General features: G+C 37.9%; 1 protein-coding gene across 1 annotated transcript in view; it reads right to left on the minus strand.

Annotated features, from left to right (window-relative positions):
- Positions 1-2,808: 2,808 nt before the first annotated feature.
- The window catches only part of LOC105390259, a 57,755-nt gene continuing 41,112 nt past the window's right edge, over positions 2,809-19,451 (minus strand). Inside the window, exons 4-7 of the mRNA XM_038122504.2 lie at positions 8,993-9,071; positions 8,478-8,646; positions 3,687-4,037; positions 2,809-3,522 (exon numbers count right to left, since the gene is read on the minus strand). Of these exons, the coding sequence (XP_037978432.2) occupies positions 3,138-3,522; positions 3,687-4,037; positions 8,478-8,646; positions 8,993-9,071 (984 nt within the window). The 3' untranslated portion in view covers positions 2,809-3,137. The remainder of the gene's footprint in view (positions 3,523-3,686; positions 4,038-8,477; positions 8,647-8,992; positions 9,072-19,451) is intronic.

The following is a 19,451-nucleotide window of genomic DNA, read 5'->3' on the forward strand; positions in this document are numbered from 1 at the left end:
CTTATGATATCCTTTCAGTAGAATAACATCGAATTCAAAACAAACGATACAGCCTTGTAATAGGTACAAACGTGTAAAGGGGAAAACCATTTGACAATTGTGAAATTAAAGTATGAAATTAATACATTTATTAATCTTACATTGGTACGTAAAAAGCAAGAATTACGCTAAAACGTAGGTACTTACATGGTACTTACTAACGATAAATAACTATAGTTAGTTAATTAATTTAAAAAAGAGATAATTTAAATAAATGCGAGGACTAAAACATGTTTGAATCTTTAGTTGGCACAAAAATATGTTATTCTTAAACTACGTGTACGTTTAAACAATATAAAATGCCAATTAAATGTACGACATTTACGTAGAATTCTCTTAAAAATATGACGTAGCCTAAACGAGATTTAAATAAGATAGTTATAATTATTTTATTCTTAAATTTATTTAAGTAATACAGTGGTTAATGACTTATTATATGTAAGTATAATGTGTGAAACAGAACTAGGGTAAAAGTACTAGTAACTGGCAGTTTAAGCGACTAGCAACACCAAAAAATATATTAAAAATAAAGTATTGGCCTGATTTAAGCACTGGTAGGCTTGAATTACTGGCAATAAGATGACGAACACTTATAGGCATAAATGGTAAAGATATATGATAAATATTCGATTTTAATGAAGTTTATATCCACTACCCCCAAAAAACCTAGTAACTGGCAGTAAAAATTAGTAACTGTCACATAATGTTTCAGTAACTGGCACCTTTTAAAAAATCATGCAATTAGGTCAATAAGTACTCTAAAATCAATAATATATTTGATATTAGGTAATGTACAATTACTTGTCTAGGTTCTGTACCGGTAAGACTCAAAATCACCGTTGTAATGGTCGACTTCTACGACAAAATGTCAGTACAAGTACGAGACGAATCGTGGGTCCATATGAATGCAACAAATCGAGAAACCCTTGGATTTGGAAACGGAAATGGTGAAAGCAAATGCTTGTGGACCTTGATGTATTCATTCAGCAGCTTGGGAGAAGTGACCTGGCTAAGTTGAAGACTGCTGACGGTAGTATAGTTGCCTCTAAGCTGAAATTTCTTGCGGAAATTGAAGGTTTTTACGGCTTTCAGCTTCACATGCTCTAGGTAAAGACAGAATTAGTACAACTCTTCTGAAAGCTATTACTATCCTCGAACAGCTTCAGAAGCTCTTTAACCAATTTTGTTTATAAGTCATGTTTTCAAGCTGTGTTATCAAGTTCTTCAAGTCCTTGAAGAAAGCCTTTGATTCCATTTAGACCTGGGCAGTTCTGGAATTCCCTCGTTGTAACATGCATAGCGGCCTTAATGCAGCAACAGTATATTATATCTACCTTGGACAGTCTATTTGACTAGGCAGAAGGAACTTCAAAAACGAAGCTGTAAGGTGCATAAAACAAAATATGTATTACTGGATTGGACCGCATAAGGGAAGATTTGACAATTTTTCACATAAATGCCTGAAGGCAAAGGTCTTCAGTCAATGCGTCTTACTGATGATGACGTATGGATCATAGACGTGGACACTGACGGTTGGACTGGTCCACCGATTCAAAATCGATCAGCGGGCATTGGAAAGATTGGTGGTTCTTTGAAGGACCATATCAGAAATAAGGTAATCCGTAAGAGAACTTGAGTAACCGATATAGCTCTTAAATTCTGTATGCTCAAGTGCAGGCCATAGCTGCCGAAGAACCGATGACCAGTGGGGCAAACGCGCTCTAGAGTGGAGACCACGAACAGGCAAGGGTAGCGGCGGATACCTTCGGGCCAGCTGGACCAACGACCTTATAAAGCTGACCGGTAGTGGCTGGATGAGGAAGGTCGAGAACAGAGTGCAGTGTCACTGCTGGTGAGAGGTCCAGCAGTGGACAATTACAGACTACTGTAGATTGCCTTGATTTTAGTCATTTTTCTGAAAAGAAACATGTAAGAAATGTTTACCGCACCAGTAAGTGCCAGTTATTGGTGCGTAAAAAAAATGTATGCAGATTAGTAACTGGCAGCCCCGTGCCAGTTATTGAAATAAAGCTGCCTAGACACTGGGGGTTTTTACAGTGCACTTTAAATCGTATTTTCTGTCGATAGAAGGTATAAAATAGCTTAAAATCACAAAACCCAAAATATTAGTAACTGGCAGGGGGGTGCCAGTTACTAAGTGAAGATATAAATTACATTTCAGTAACTAGCACCCTCAAATATAACTCAAAAGCAACTAAAATCACAGTGAATCGGGCTATTATGATATTGTTTAGACCTTCCCCTACTTCCTTGTTATTGTCACACTATCAAAAACTTATTTATTTTCGCGAAAACAGGCCATACAAATTTTGGTGTCTCCTTAAGAAAAACTTAACGCACGTGCATTTTTTTGGCGATCTTCGCCGCTTTGACTGAGATAATTTCCAGCGCCGGAAAATACCCACCTAGCGGCGTAAAATTAAAGTATAATATTAATGAAGAATTGGAGATTGCTGTAAACACATCAAAGATGGTCTTACTATATCCAAAAGCTTAATATATTTAGTTTTATAGTCAAAGTGCCAGTTACTGACACATGCCAGTTATACCACGATTTACCCTAGATTCCTTAAAAATTTAGGTGGTTCTTTCTAACTTATTTTCCAATAAAATTTGATAGTATCCACCAAAGTATTAAATTGAGTTTTCAACCGTAGACTTTATATGTAGATACTTACTGACTAGTAGGTCATTATTACTATTACATTATTAATACAACAAGGTAGAGTCATACGGAAATATATTTTAAACATAATCATGTAGTACGTACGATCATCTACTACAATACTGATTGCTATATGTCTCGTTTTACTTTTTACTTTACTTAACTTTATATCTAAAGGAAGTTGTAGGTATAATTAAATAGAATATTTTTCAAAAGTACAGAAAAATATTTACAACTATTTTTAACAACTAAAGCCAACGCGAGAAGCACATACAAAATCGAATTAGATAACATGGAATATTATTTTTATAGTCAAAACTCCAACTCCGTCAAACAGACGTATACTACGATACGTGACACTTGAAGGGTAATTACATACAGACATAAACATAGAGTAGAGAGAGAAGAAGAATCAACCTTGAAGTCGAGGGTAGGGGTACGCTCCACGCACGTTCCTCGGCACAGACACCGACGGCGGTGGCGGCAGCATATCGAACTCCTCTACAATCATCTTTGGATGCAGAGCGCTAATATTGTTGTCTATGGTATACGTCTTCGCGTGAACCTGCACTAAAGGCCGAGGCTGTTTCGGCGTGTCATTCAGAGGCCGGTCGTTCAAAGGGCGCTCCCCGTGCTTCTTCCGCATGCGGAGTCGATGCAGTTGTTTGTTCCGCAGGTGGCTGAGTCGGGCGAGGTGGCTCTTGATCTGCTGCGGAGAAAGGCCAGTTTTGCCGGAGCGAAGGAGGTCTGCGTTGCGCTGGAATGACGCCTCAGGGTCCATGCGGTTCCAGGAGTAACTGAAATGCAGACAGAATACGTATGTAAATACAATTTAATGGTAAGAAACATCTGGGTCTTAGACATAGGTTATCTAACAAAGAAACGAAATCATGAATTTATTATATTGCACACAGTCAAAAGTAACAACATTAAGTAAGGTGGTTAAAATCTTAAAGCTTACCCCGGGAACGGAGGAGTGAGTCTTCCTTGCGCGTGAGTTCCCTTCGACCTCTTCTTCAGCGCGAATGGCCTAATCCTCTTCTTGCCCGGGACCGGCCGGTGGTCTTCAGCCCCGAGTCTCAGTGGCGCTGGCCTCAGGTCATACGACTTCGGGTTGGCGACTGGGTTGCTCGTGACGTCATTGTTGAAGGCGTCGTTGTTCTCTCGGCTGACGCTGGGCGCTGTGATCTCGTTGATCTTGCCCATGCGTTGCCAGCGTCGCTTCAGGTCCTTCACTTTGGACTTCGGTATCTTACGGATCTTCGTCTGGCAGATGTACTGGCGCGGCTCGATGCAGCTCTTTGGCGCCCATCTGCGGAAGGAAATGGTTTTGAGGATACTTCTCAGTCACATTCTCACGGAATGTATTCGAGTCCGGAGTCCGCTGCTGCAAAATTTTGTACTAGACTATTATTAGTGTTTCTAGATTTATGTAAGTACACAGGTATAATTGTGTTTATTCATTTAGCATACCTACTCCATAAATGTTTACTATAAATGTGCCTACACTTTAGTTCTTGGTCTAGCGTTTGATTGACGAGGCACTAAAGTCTAATACCTATGTACTTATTTTATTTATAGAGGCGATTGTACTACATGCTTATAATGTTTTTGTAGTAAGCAAGTGAAGGCTCTAAAGTAAGTCTTGTAAGATCCTTCCGTTTTATTATACTTGCATCATCGTGGTTAGTCAATACCACAAAACAGAAGCCGCCATAAGGTCGACTATATCGTAACTGGTTTAATTGCAAACTGGATTAAAATCGGTTTAACTTTGTTTTAGTGTTTCCGGATGTATTTAATGAACGTTATGACTATGAATGATGAAACCGATATTTTAAATATTTGCATAAATTTTAAAATTGTGTTCGTTGAGTCATTGTTGTTTTACGATGCAAAATGTTTAAGATTTTAGATTGGATTCCGAGTTTTACAGCTGGCGTTGTGTTCAGGATTTATGTTCATATTTCAATGGTCGCAGACTGGCCGGCCTTGAGCTAAAGCCGAACACACGAGGGACCCGTAACAACAATACATTAACTTTTGCATAAGTTGGAGCCTTTGTAGTTTTAACTTTTGCGTTGTAAATCATATGAGAAATATTCATGCGTGGTATAGTCAAAGCCAAGTTGTCTTTGTCATGCATTTTTATAGATTTAGGAAATTAATAGCCTACAGTTTGTGTAACCATTAGTTCGAGACAGTGAAAAATAATTCACTAAAATATAGAAGGAAACTTTTATAAGCCATACTTAAAATTTCATAATAAATTCGCTTGCCTTTATTGGTTGTCCAGAGTGAACACTGACGAGGAACAGGATCTCCCACCTCTTGCTTGCCTTCATTGGCTGGCTTGAGTGGTGTACCGCTACAGCAGAAATGCTCGGAGGAAGGAAGTATATCCAGTAAGTGCTTGTAGGGGTCTTGACCGGCATCCGCGATTGCTCTGAGAGCCTTGGTATACCTCTCCACCCTCAGCACCTCATGCCATGTTGCCCCCTTGTTGCTACGTCACTGTAATGTGCTAGCGACTGTTTTGGGGGGCCCATTTAATGTGTGTGCGAGTCACCCCCTGCCTTTTTATCCGTATGTGAAACATATAGGTCCAGGCAGGGGCCATAGTCCTTCCATAGTCCCAGATACCCAGTCCATTTAGCACCCCATTCCATAACCCTGTATTAGTTTTCTCCATATCCTACAATAGTCCTGCACTAACCGGGGATTTTCCTTGGGTTCACTTCTATAGTTTTCACAGGGAAAATCGTCGGGTAGTGTCACATTTCATATAGATTAATGTTGTCAAAAGGGCCTCTACATGTTGGCTTCGGCCCCATGCACGCCTTCCAAATGTCCGGGACCCCATGGTCCCGAGATGGTAACGACACAACATAATAATAAATACTCCAAATACCCACAACATCCAATCTACACTCACAGAAAAGTTATCAAAATACCAAGACCTGGCAATAGAAATTAAAACCCAGTGGCGCGCCCAAACAATTCACATCGTCCCTAAGATAGTTTTATCATCAACTGGAATCATCCCAAAAACCCTTAAAAATAGCCTGGAAACCATTAACGTCCCAAAATCTATCATTTACACCCTACAAAAAGCCACAATATTAAACACATGCCGCATCACCAGAAAATTCCTCACAACCTCCGTCATTTCATCCCAAAACTAGGCCCTCCTCACTTGGCTTACGCCCGTGAGATAGGGAATAAACCTCCAAAAGGAGTGAAAATATAAGAAAACATATAATAATAATAATAATAAAGCGGCAGGGCAGCTTGTGGCGAGCTGTTGGGCATTAGCGACCCCACCCACCCGATGCCGGGGAGAACCCGTGTTCCTCATCTCTGGCTTGCCTTTATTGGTTGTCCAGAGTGAACACTGACGAGGAACAGGATCTCCCACCTCTTGCTTGCCTTCATTGGCTGGCTTGAGTGGTGTACCGCTAGAGCAGCAATGCTCGAGGAAGGATGTATTACCCAGTAAGGTGCTTGTAGGGATCTTGACCGATAACGCGATTGTCCTGAGAGCCGTGGAATACCTCTCCATCCTTAGCACCTCATGCCATGTTGCCCCCTTGTTGCTACGTCACTGTAATGTGCTAGCGACTGTTTTGGGGGGCCCATTTACTGTGTGTGCGAGTCACCCCCTGCCATTTTATCCGTGTGTGAAACATATAGGTCAGGCAGGGGCCATAGTCCTTCCATAGTCCCAGTTACCCAGTCCATTTAGCACCCCCTTCCATAACCCTGTATTAGTTTTCTCCATATCCTACAATAGTCCTGCACTAACCGGGGGTTTTCCTTGGGTTTACTTCTATAGTTTTCACAGGGAAAATCGTCGGTTAGTGTCACATTTCATATAGATTAATGTTGTCAAAAGGGCCTCTACATGTTGGCTTCGGCCCCATGCACGCCTTCCAAATGTCCGGGACCCTATGGTCCCGAGATGGAAAAACAACAACATAATAATAATAATATGTGGGGACATCTCACACACGGCCATCCGACCCCAAACTAGGCAGAGCCTGTAATATGGGTATCAGATAGCTGATATATTTACACAAATACATAGATAGATAGATATTAAATATAAATATCAACACCCAAGACCCGAGTACAAATATCTGTCCTTAAACAAATATCTGCCCCAGCCGGGAATCGAACCCGAGACCTTCGGCATAGCAGTCAGGGCCACTAACCACTACGCCATTCGACCGTCTAAAAAAAATGCATTGGATAAATGAAAAAAACTCATTAACTTTTTTTGCCAATATGTTAGGCGCCACGAATCTCACTGCTAAACGAGCTTAATTAGAGGTCTACATGAAATACACTGCGCTATTTATTATTGGCTTAATTGCTTTTACTGGGCGCCGCTAGATAAAAACTAGATCGGCTATTAAATACCTATAGTACCTATACATACATTTACATAGCAATAACCTTTTGTGGTTTGCCTATTATGGCTAACAATAATATTCAACTGCATAGAAAATATGGAAACTGTAAAATATAAGCCAATGGAAGAATGTATATAAGTAAAGTGAGTAAGCTATGTAACTTGTGTTTTAGTTTGTGTACAAATAAATAATATTCTATCTATAATTTTTACTCATTTCTAACTGAATGCCGATGTCGAAACTGATACTTTTATTCGTGTTTAACGAATTGCAATTTTGTGTATTGGCGAACCGTATTTTATATGTAAGTATTGGATACATGAATACGTAAGTCCGTTAACTAATATTGCAAGATTATTTTAATAACTATAATAAAATACATATTATAGGAGAAGTTTTGACAGCACGACACAGCGTAGTAATAAAATACTTATACTAATCTAACAGCAAATTATAAGTGGTCCAATAAAATGTGATTTATATTTACCTAAGTGCTTTCTTATTTCATCGGTAAGATGAGCTAGGCGGAAACTCGTAACATTAGAAATAGACGAGTTAAGATTAAGATAGATTAATACCTACATAGGTAGTAAAACACCCTATGTAGGTATATTTTTGAAGATCATAGCGTACATCCCAGCATTCAAGTCAAGAGGTCAAGATATAGTCCTCATATCAAAGAAAATTCTTGCGCAAAAAATTCAAGTACCTACCTACAATGTATTATGAAAAAATTATACTAATGGTAGCCATTCTGAATAAATGGACATTAATGAACTGGCCGGTAAATTCCTCAGATTATTTGATCTGCGTTCGTAATACGATATTATTTTCATTAGAGCCGGCAAATCAAATGAAAATGCCATTAATTTCAATCTCTGGCACAGACTTGTTAATTTTAATTAAACGAATTTATTATTTACAAGCGTATAATTAATGTGCTTAAATATGAAAGCATCTGTATTAGCAGTGGAACTCATTTATGTATAACTTACTCATTAAGTTTTTTCAGACAAATCCTAGCATACAGTGTGTACCCTATATAGACACGCTAAGAATAGGTTTTGAGGGTGTATTTTTATTTATCATCGTTCTTCTTTCTAACCCCCTTATTCATAGAAAAGTTACAATACGTTTTAACTAATAAACTGTTTTGTCCCTCTCTGTCAAAGAACAAATTGTACTTTGTCGGAGAGGGACAAAACAGTTTATTAGTTAAAACGTTCTGTAACTTCTCTATGAATAAGGGGGTAAGTCTGTCAATCACCTGTAAATATTTAGTAGACAACTCAAGCAAGCAAGGACCATCTTCCACAACAGAAATACGAGTATCTCACCTATAGAACAAGTCGGGCATCATGGCGATGCAGTGCCACTGCAGCTCCTCGGGCTTCATCCGCTTCATCTTGGAGAAGGACTGGTAGCGCATCTTCAGCAGCTCGCCCCCCCACTTCCACGATTTGGACCCGTAGTCGTAGATCCCGCCGATCCAGCGACTGGCCTTTTCTGAAATAGTTTGAATGCAAACTTTTTTTAGGTAACCTTTTTGCATTGCACGCGCGCTGGCACGCGAGAATGTTGCGCGTGGAAAAGGAAAAAGAAATCGACGGTTTGTTTTGTTACTTTTTAGGTATTTGATTAGATTGAGTGAGGATAAGTAGTATGTTCTGTTTGAGACATAGATATACAATCATATAACATTAGAAAGGTACACTACAGGTATACGCTTTAAACTAATAAAGTAAAATATATGTTAATATAAAGTATATTTTCACCGTCTTGCGATTTTTTTGAAATATAATAAAGTAAGTAATATTCATATTTATTCTCTAAAATTAAAGCAAACACTAACCTATACTGGGCAGATTGAGATAGTTCCGTAGGTTCCGGTCCTCCCAGCGAGCTGGCACGGTGAGGTTGCTGTCGCGATCCTGAAAATAAATGCGGTTTTAATTAAACCTCTTAAACGTAAAATGCATTAAGTATGTATGTAGACAGGTATTCCTAGAGGGTTATTATATATTAGGGGCATTATTGAGGGGCATTATATATCAGTGAACTTCCTGAAGCCAGGTCAATGGATGGTGACTAATAATAATAAGTCATCATCGTCACCATAACGTAATCGTCCACTTTTGGACTTGTCTCATTGCTACCATTTCATTCGAAAAGTGTGTACTAATTGACGCGTGCCTAATAGCTGAACTCGTAGCCAGCTCCATGTCAGCCAGCTAATGGCCGATGGATGGCTCAACGATGACAAATGTCGCTACAATCAGTGATCCGATCACAGACAACGAGCCTTGCCCAACTGTTCCTGGTAACCTCACTTGAGAGCTAGTTACTTTAACGTGTCCAAAGTCTATATAATTTGTGCAACATGACTATAGAATTTCTTTACATAGGATAACAACTTTGAATACATATAGATATTACTAGTACTTAACGTGAAAACGGCACACTTTCGATAACCCATAGGTTATTTATTAACGATTTAGTCATAACGTAAGGTTTATGGACTTATGGTTTATAACAATAATGACCAGCATTGATCGGCACTCAAAATCACTTTATGCAGATAACAAGCAATCTGCCGTATCTGCAGGATCTCGATAGGGCTTCAATGATTGAAACCTACTCACCCGAGTGACTTGTTCAGTCATTACAAGCGACAATGAACGGTCTGTACTCGCTCACAGTACATTGCCAATTGCCCTACTTTCTGTCACACATCCATGTTAATATTTGCGATTTTCTAAAGAGCCGGCCTGTGCGCCTTGTATGGAAGGTCGCGCTATTTGAACTTACCACGAGTGTCGCTCATACATGCTCCAGATGTGAAGAACAAAAAGTCTTTGCAGTCAAACAGTGGCTGTGCCATTCAGTTATTATTGTTTTGATTCAAGATCTTGCCGGTGAACTGGTGAGTTTACTAGTACCTACCTAAAGGTATAGGAACCAGCCATTACCTCATTAAAAATAATTTTAAAGCTGGTGACATGTGGGTGACATCATGGAGGTGATAATTGCTAAAAGTATTTGCCTTGCAGAGGCATGTATTTGTATTGATTCAGTTGCTACACCTCTAGAATAAGCTACTGTAATTTAGCACCGCGGCCGTCATATTTTATGATCTTGTTCTTGGTAACTGAAAGGTATTCATAATATATGAGTAGTCACAGGGCAAAGACTATGGACCTTCAATTAGGATATAAAAAAAGAAACGTGAAATCCTATAAACAACGTATAAATCGCTCAGATTAAATTAACAGTGTCCGTTTTATCATCGAAGCAAATAGTTTGCGTGTTGTCAGCAGAGAAAATTTTACAAACTTTGTATACTGTTGTGTAGCAATAAATCAGCGGTACAGTATGTTTATTTTAAAAGTCTGTAAACTAAATATTGCGTCAGTTCAAACTGAAATCATCGATGTATTCTTGCGATAAAAATATGTAAAACTCATGGATGGTCATGGTCGTGGAAACTTCAGAATCGGCAGCTGTAACCATTTGTTACACAAAACGTATTTTCTTTAAAATTTAATTTTTTGTTTTGATAAAAAAATACATTTGAAAGATGTAAGTTTATTTTCATTACTGAAATTATGTAAGAGAATTCTTAGTCACGTAGCACCCGGCATGCTGAAAACCGCAATGCGTTACGCATGTTTTCCTTTCCTTTATTTTATATTCTAAACAAGAAATCGCTATAGATAATTCGATTAAAAATACCGAATTCAAATACTTAGGATGAAATGAAACCGTTGCGAATCTGAGGAATAAAAAGGGAGATGAGGAGGAAGTTAATATTGCAACTAGGTAATTTTTTGCCATCATAATAGGCAAAATAAAAATATTCATACCATAAGAACGTATACAAAACGTATTTTGAAGTGTCAACGTACCTAGCGCCAGATGTGGCCAATATACGGCTAATTATCACCTACAACCGGCGGAATGGAGCTGTAAATTATCAAAGAGTTAGGGTGTATCATATTGGAAAGAGAAATTTAATATACTTTTTAGCTTACCCAATATCTCGTTGGTATATCTGTCATTTTATCTGACAAACATGTCGACTTTTACATATAAATACTAGAACGATTCGCCAAAATCTACCGCTAATTCGCTACCCTCTACAGCCTGTTGGAAATATGTCCTTAGGCTGCTGTTGTTGCATATATATGAAGGTGGCCGACGTCTGATTATTACGGATTGTGACGTTACTTATGTCTAGCAGTGGACGATTATCAGCTGATGACTTGACGAGTATTGATTAAATCTTACCATAAGTTTTGACGCCAAAAATTATCTTGGTGTATCTATCTGTTATTCTGTCGTTGTTTGGGAGGTCACTAGCCTTGCTATTGAAGGCGATTGAGGAGGTGGCATAAAGCTTCAATCACTGTCACAACATCAAACAATTACAATAGATTTATCCTAATCAGTTGTGGCGGATTACCAGCCAACTTTGCATGGAAGTTTGATCAAATTGTGTTGTGTGGATGAGGTGGCGCTAGTATCTTGACACTGTAATTTTTACTGCAATAGTGTTTAGTGTTCCTCTTCTTCGCGGAACAGTAGTACTTAAAACAGTAGTTCTACACTAGGTTTTGTCACCGTAGTGAAACGATTTTAGTCAGATAAGTTATCAGACTGTCCAGAATGCGTCAGACGTATTATACAGTTGATTAATACGTCCCTCAGGGTGGCTTATTTTGTACATTGCTTCAAAAAAGAGTAAATGTACCTAATTATATATTTTTTTTCATAAATTTTATTAAATATTTTTTTAAATAACCAGGTAAATTGGAATATGACCAATGAGGAGACCACTGCGCGACATACACTACTAGCGACGTCAGGCCAAGATCATTCATTCTAGTCAAGCTGCACTAGTAGTTGGCTAGTATCCAGTCAAGGCGTTTCATCTACTTTCATCTTCCGTGTAATGTGCAATATCAGATCAGTTCTTTAATTCAGTTTATGTCTAATTCCCGTGTGAAGGCGTGGGAGAAACCTGGATAAATTATGACACGTTCCATACAGCTTGCCAACTGGGTTACGTAGTATCTGTGTAACAATTACATACTTGTTTGTGTGTACGGCCACTGGGTGATATCATAAGTTGAGCTGAGCACAGAGTTATTTGTTGTCGCCGTGTCATGTGAAACAATGTGAGCCCAGGCGTCGAGTATCCAATAGCACACCAAGACTAATCTTGAAAGTATTTTATTACCTACTTACATCGACATTTTTCAGTTAGCTTTGACTTGGCCTGATATTATAAAGTAACATTACTATTATTATGGTATTTCATTGCTGTCTACTTTTTTAAGGGAGTGTAGTTAGCACCTAAAAGGCATAATGCACTAAAAAAATGCAACTTTAGGTAATATTTCTTTTGTCATAAGCATTTCTCCTGCATGTAATAAGTTCGTTATCAGCCTCACGCCGCCGCATGTCGGATACGTCCACGTTTCATCACAGAATTACTTTTGGAGAAATGGGCCACGCATTTTTCACCATATTTGGGTTGTGTCAACCGTCGCCGCTGCGATGTGACGAAGCTTCGCGTCGCCATCTCATCTCCCGCCTTCGTATTACGACATCGATGACACGTCTTGATAAAAAGTTGATAGTTTTGAAATATCTTTATGTTCCTAGCACGTGTCAAACTGTCCATGGAATAATAAATGAGCCGTTTTCCTTGACAGCTGTCAGTTGAGCTTTTGGGTAAGCCGATAGATGGCGTGAAAACGCAGTGTACCAACTGTCAAAAATTACATAGAGAGCAAAGAGTACTAAACTCAGAATAAGAACTCACTAGTTGTGATTAAATGTCGGGTGGTAGCGCGAGCCATCCTTCCGAGGCTCAGACTGCATGTGGCTTGGGATAGTGCTAAGTATTCTGTGAATAGTTCTACCCGCGCCGTCACGTAGTGTTCTTTTCTCTATGCGCGCCGTTTGAACGGGTGCTGCGTGCGAGAACTGATGAGAAAACTTGAAAAGAACGGCTGTACGCACAATCGAACTGAACGCTGAAGCAACAGTGACATCGACATCATAGAGAAAATAATACTACAATTCTACCTCATTGACAAAAGAATAAAGAGAGGACATGCCATATCAACGAAAAAAATGCGCTTACCTAAACTTTGGTGTCAATTAAAATGGCGGCTTTTTTCTTGAAAAATGTAAACAAACAAATTGTTTGACAGCTGAAGTACCTTGTGTTTGGATGTCAATCTTGGTCAATCAACATGGCGACCGATCGCAATGTTGTAATTTTAGGCAAAGACAAAACTACTGTTGTCCTTTTTTACGTACGATAACACCAATAAGTTAAAAAGAGACGACGATATATTTTTAAGTACCGATTTTTATGCCAAGTCCTCTTTATTCTTTTGTCAATGTTCTACCTACCTACGTCACTTTCACATTTCGTTAGCCTCACAGAATAACATATTGTGATCTGAGTGTGTTCTGAGGGTTTGAAAGTTGGTACAACCCCAGACAACGCCATCTATTTCTCCAAAAAGGAACTTTTTTTTTTTTTAACAAACGCCTCATTGGGATTTTATCCATAGCTCCCACTCAGCACGCGATCACTCATCCATAGAGTAGCTAGAGTAGAGCCATGATGGCGTCAGAAATGGCGCCAAAGCGTTATTGACATCAACTGACTCGCTCTATTGAGCAGCCATAAAGCCCAGTGTACACTCTGTACGTGTACGAGACGACTATTATGGAATCTATACGGAATCTTATCCGTATAACGGACCTTATTAGAATAGGGATGTGAATCCAATGCAGATTTTACACGTCTGGGGACCTATTCAGTTGGTTGTATAGTAGTCAAATGGCATGTCTCCGGAATGTCCTAGGGTGTCGTGTTCCTTAGTCACAAGTCACAACACAACCATTGAAGCATGAGGAATGTAATGATTTGATTAACATATAGGTTGCAGGGTTTCCATAACTTAAATAGTAATAAAAAATATATAGGTAGAGGTTTAAATATCAGTCAGTTAATGGCATGAAGAGTTGAGCTTTATTTATTATTAAGTTCTCCGTGTATAAGTTTTCTACATACAATGTAGTGCTTATAACTGTTCAACACATAGGTATGACGCAAACCGTGACATCATTCCTTATCTCATGTAATCCCATTCCTATTTACTGAGCTGTACTCAAACCTTGACTCAACCTGTCCGATTAATGCAACGAGATTTGCATACACTTTAGTTGCACTCATGCCTTACCTGCACGAAATACTTGACTCTATCCGAGGTCACAAATAGTCACAATAGACATACGATCTTATTTTATTTATTTATTTAATCCTTTATTGCACAAATATATAAATAAGTGTACAAAGGGTGGACTTAATGCTAAAAGCATTTTCTACCAGTCAACCCACAGGAAGTACCTACAGGAGAAATTATGGTAAAGGTGTGCAAAAAAAAAAAGAAATTGCAATGTCACTAAATAATTATTGTACCTAACATGGGTATATTATGGGTATAGATAAGTCTATTAGCAGCCGTAAGCAACCGATTAATAGGCTTGTCTGAAATTATAGTCACTATAAGCCACGCGAATGAAGAAGCAATATGGAGATTCTATAACCATTTTACTTATTACAAGTTAAGTACACTCTCAATCACATTACCGGTCTTACTTTATCACTTGGTATTATTTATTTACTTTGGGAAACTAAACTTAAGATATAGTGAAGGTGGGTTATTCAGAAAGGTTTTTGGTCGAGTTCGCTACATGTTCGAATTTTGTCACATTATCAGAACTGGTTGAGTTATTCATGTAAGGTCGCTTTGTAATCTTTGAATACTTACTTGAATATACAACCTAAAACTCTGTTTCATAGGATTCTGTAAATACCCTCGGAATTCGTAAATATTTAAGTTTCAATAAAGTTGATATTTTTTTCATTGCTCGAGGGTAATTCCAAACATATGCGGGTAATTCCAATTACATCGAAAAATGAGTTTTAGTTCATTTAAGCTAAAGGTACATTTAAGTATTTTTCGATCAACTTTAACCTCGCAAAAACATATTTCGTAATATTGCCTAGAACTGTCCAGAAGAACTTTTACACATTTATGTGATATTTATAATTCAAAATTACCCGATCCCTGTGGAAATTCTGTAATTTCATATTCAAATGTTCCATCATTTGGAATTACCCTAGTCGGGAAATACAAAAAAATATGAGCTAGGGTTTTTAATACAACTTAGAGAACAAAAATGACAATCTTTTGGATGAAAAAACAATCATTTAAATCACTTACTTAACTGATTTCTTAATTACCGAATTGCGGGTAATTCCGAAAATTCTAAAATGCCGAAATATGCACTTTTTTACTTATTTTACGTTTTAACACGCGCGCTCGGTCCTTGCGCCCTGAGTCAACCCAAGCAATCGCCTATAATCGGAATCACCCGAAATTCGGCATTAGCCGACTTCAAATAGTTTCTTAGGACCTACTTAAATATAAATAAACTCTTTAAACAAACAAAAAGCATATTTTGACAGTATAGTGTCAGAGCAAGACATCCATAGATTTAAATGATTCGTGTAAAGTGTTAAGTTTATTAAGCTACTCAAAAAAAAACTTCATCTAGTGTTGGCTAGTCTGATTCGGAAGGCGCCTAGAACGGAACGTACCTCGTTCAGTACGAGACTGCCACTGAACCATACAAATGACCCCTTTGAACACAAACTGAATATTCGCATTCGCATTCGCATTCGCGAATATCGATATCAGATATTCGCATTCGCATTCGCATTCGCGAATGTCCAAAAACACATATTCGTTACATCACTAATGGAGACCACCGATTCAGTATTGGTAATTTAATATTTTTTTATTGTTTCTTTACAGCTACTCTGAGGTCCGAAAATACATATTCAATAAAGTATATAGGTATAATAATTATTAAATATAACATTATGATAATACTATCACATTTCTTAACTTTTCCGTTACATTAATTAGGTAATAAAAAGAACACGCCTATTTATCAATTTATCACACATATTTAATAATTTTAATGAAATACCAACTATAGAAATACTCCAATGAACATTCTGAAAATATTCCAGATGTGTTCTTAGCTGTCGAAGCCGAAGTGCGACTGGTAAATATAGATCGTAACTGCACTGAGACGAAGCTATCAATCTTCAGCATAATCTTGGTCCGGCAATGCAATTAGTGAGGCATGTGGACGGAAGTCATAATATTAAGATATATTAGGCCCTATGTTTCAATAGAAATTAGCAGTCTCATTAAAGTTTTAATAATTTAAAAGCAAGATGTGAATAATTGAAAAGATTTTCCCAGTTAAGTACTGGTAAGGGATACATTGAAAAATCGTGTTTTCTATTGTGTAATCTGACATTAATAATTTGATATGAATCAAAATTGATATTCAGGTATTTTTAAATTAGGTCGGTCAAATCTATTGATAGATAAAGGAACTGATATCGATAGTCGAGTAGGAAGTCGAAATAGCGAAAAGAATAGTTGAAATACAACAGGCGTGCCAATGGCAGCGGCCATCTATGTGGCCAATGTTGGCACCGTGGCACTTCTACGAATACAATTGAGCAAGCCTTCTAATAATCATCATACCCGAGGATCAAATAACACTCACAGAGATGTAAATCACAATGATTATAATAGCCGTTTTATGATTACAAATAGTAGGTAGGTTATTCGTCATTCAAAATTAATAGGTGATGAAGATGACGCATAACCATGAGAATTTTAATCAGCGTAATCAGAGTGCATAATAATTGTTACAATATGAAAATAATAATAGTGGCAGTCGTTTCTAAACTCAAACAATAGTTCCAAGTGAGGATAGTTCCAGTTGGTGTATACAATTAGTAAATTCCGTAGTAGGAGACAGGGTGTTTAGCATCTCCCGAGTTTTGCACGACGAGGCTATTGTTGGCACAGACGCTGCAATGAGAGTAACAAGACCAACTAAACCGAACGATTAAGATGTTACTCCTGGTAAATGTAGATAATGGTCGCTTCATTTACCAACCAACCCTGATAGGATATCATTAATTTTGTCAAAAACATGAGGAATGATCCTGAAGTGTCAGGATCATTCCTCATGTTTTTGAGGGTCCATCAAAGTAAATTTGGTGTCCAGGATTTAGTGGAATATGTCGTAAGTTAAATACTTTCGAAGAAATCCATAAAACGGTGCCGTAAAATTTGGTTCCTCGAATTAGTTGTTCAACATTGTTTGCCAAAACTCAGTAAGTAGTCTGGGAACAATAGGTCGCTGAGGATGTTGTTAGAAAAAATAGACACATGATGAGTTTATGAAACAATTTGTACAAGCTATAATTATACATTTGCTTTATAGTTTGTTAGAGCCAGCATGTGGGGTCTTGGGATTTGCAAATAAAATTAGATTCCGACAAGCGGGACAATTGGCCTGAATATGAACTTGCTCTAGATAGCGGAAATTGTAACTGACGGCTGTAAGGACGATTTGATTCATGACGGCTCGAAAATAACATCATTAGCGCCTGTGAAGATTTAAATCATAAATTGGGTCACGTTTATTATGAATTCTTTCACGCTGATCTAAGATTGAAGTTTAGGAATGAAACATTTGTTTGTTATCCTTTTAATGGCGGCTAAGTGGGTCTTTGATATTGTATTAACATATTTCATATTGATCTAGCGCGGCCGGCGCGGGCTGGAGCGGTACTTGACCCCGCCGTGGACGAAAATAATCACCAATTAATTTTATTGGCTTCGAGTGGTGCCTATTCAGACAAGTTAATGTAGAAAATACCTTGTATAGACAGTCAATGATGTAAGACGCGGGCTATAATTATTCGAGTCCAGCGTAGTCTTCAGTTACAATTTACGAATGCAACATAGTCAACATACATAATACCAAGTCATGAAATTTTACCAAGAAATTTTGTTATTATTAGCCTGTCTAATAGATGAATTTATTAGCCATATGGGCAAATATTCGTTCAATGTCATAGGTGTATATTCATTCCCAATATCCAAGCCTCGCTCGTCTTCACACAATGTCGACGGCACGCGGGGAAGTGGGTCGACAGTAGCTGATATTTGTAGAGACAAGCCCACCATCTGTGCAAGCGGCAAATTCATTATCGTGCATAGAGCTGATAACGTCATCGACCTTAATCGACATATTTTAGATCGAGTCAGTCGATTCACTACTGTCACGCTGTGATGTACCTATTATTAGTTTAAAGCTTATCGTTATTGGCGTGCTAAGGGTCTATACTAGCTAGGCAAGAACTGGCAAATAATCTGTAAGGGTAGGTTTTATTTAAAACGGAATAATAAGAAAAGTAGAGTGACAAACAAAGTAATGCTTACTCAAATACTTCAAAGCGGTCTACGAAGGAATCCTGGTTGGTCTACGAGTAGAGAAACGATGTCAACGAGCTACAAAGTCAAACACTAGAGAGACTACATAGTAATGAAGTTCTTGTTCATCAGGAGAAAAATACTGATCCCGTTATGTATAACAAAATAAAAGGGTTTGTAGGAGGTTTGTAAATCGACACGATAACTAAATGTTTTAGTTGTCAAGAATGTGACAGACATTAATTTACTGTTATTAGTTTTAATTTTATTATCATGTGAAGGCCGAGGCCGCTGCACGAGCAGAATCTGACTAATGCGCGAAAATAGACATTCTGCGGTCGTAATTAAAACCTATATTTAAATTAAAATGCATCTATTTCGAAGGGTCAGTGTGTAAGGGACGTCTACTTATGTATTGAAGAGCAATATTTGTTAATGAGTAGGTACCTATGGAACACGGAGAAAGTCATAGAGTGAAGACCCTAAAAATAGAAGGACAGTAAGGGCCAGCACTTGCACAAACATATTAAATCTAGATTTAGTGTCAAATGTCGATTTAAGAAACGTCAAAACATACAAATTAATCTCTTAAATCGAGATTTAACATTAAATCTAGATTTAATATGTTAGTGCAAGTGGCTCTAAATAAATGTATCACTAAGCTTTCATATTTAGCTCGGGGAAATACAAGAATTTGAAAGAAAATTATTTTAGTTTTGCAGTTCGAGATAACTATAGCAGTCAATACAACGCTATTATAATATTGGGCACTGGCACCGTCCTGCTGAATAATTTGAGAAATCAATAAAGTTTTACGATTTTTCCTGTTGGCAGTTTGTGGGTTAATGAGTAAACCTGATTAAAACTGTGGTGTAACACAGCTTGGAGTAATCGTTCTACATCAACTTC

This window comes from Plutella xylostella, chromosome 22 (genome assembly GCF_932276165.1).
Source record: "Plutella xylostella chromosome 22, ilPluXylo3.1, whole genome shotgun sequence".
NCBI classification, from domain to species: Eukaryota; Metazoa; Arthropoda; class Insecta; order Lepidoptera; family Plutellidae; genus Plutella; species Plutella xylostella.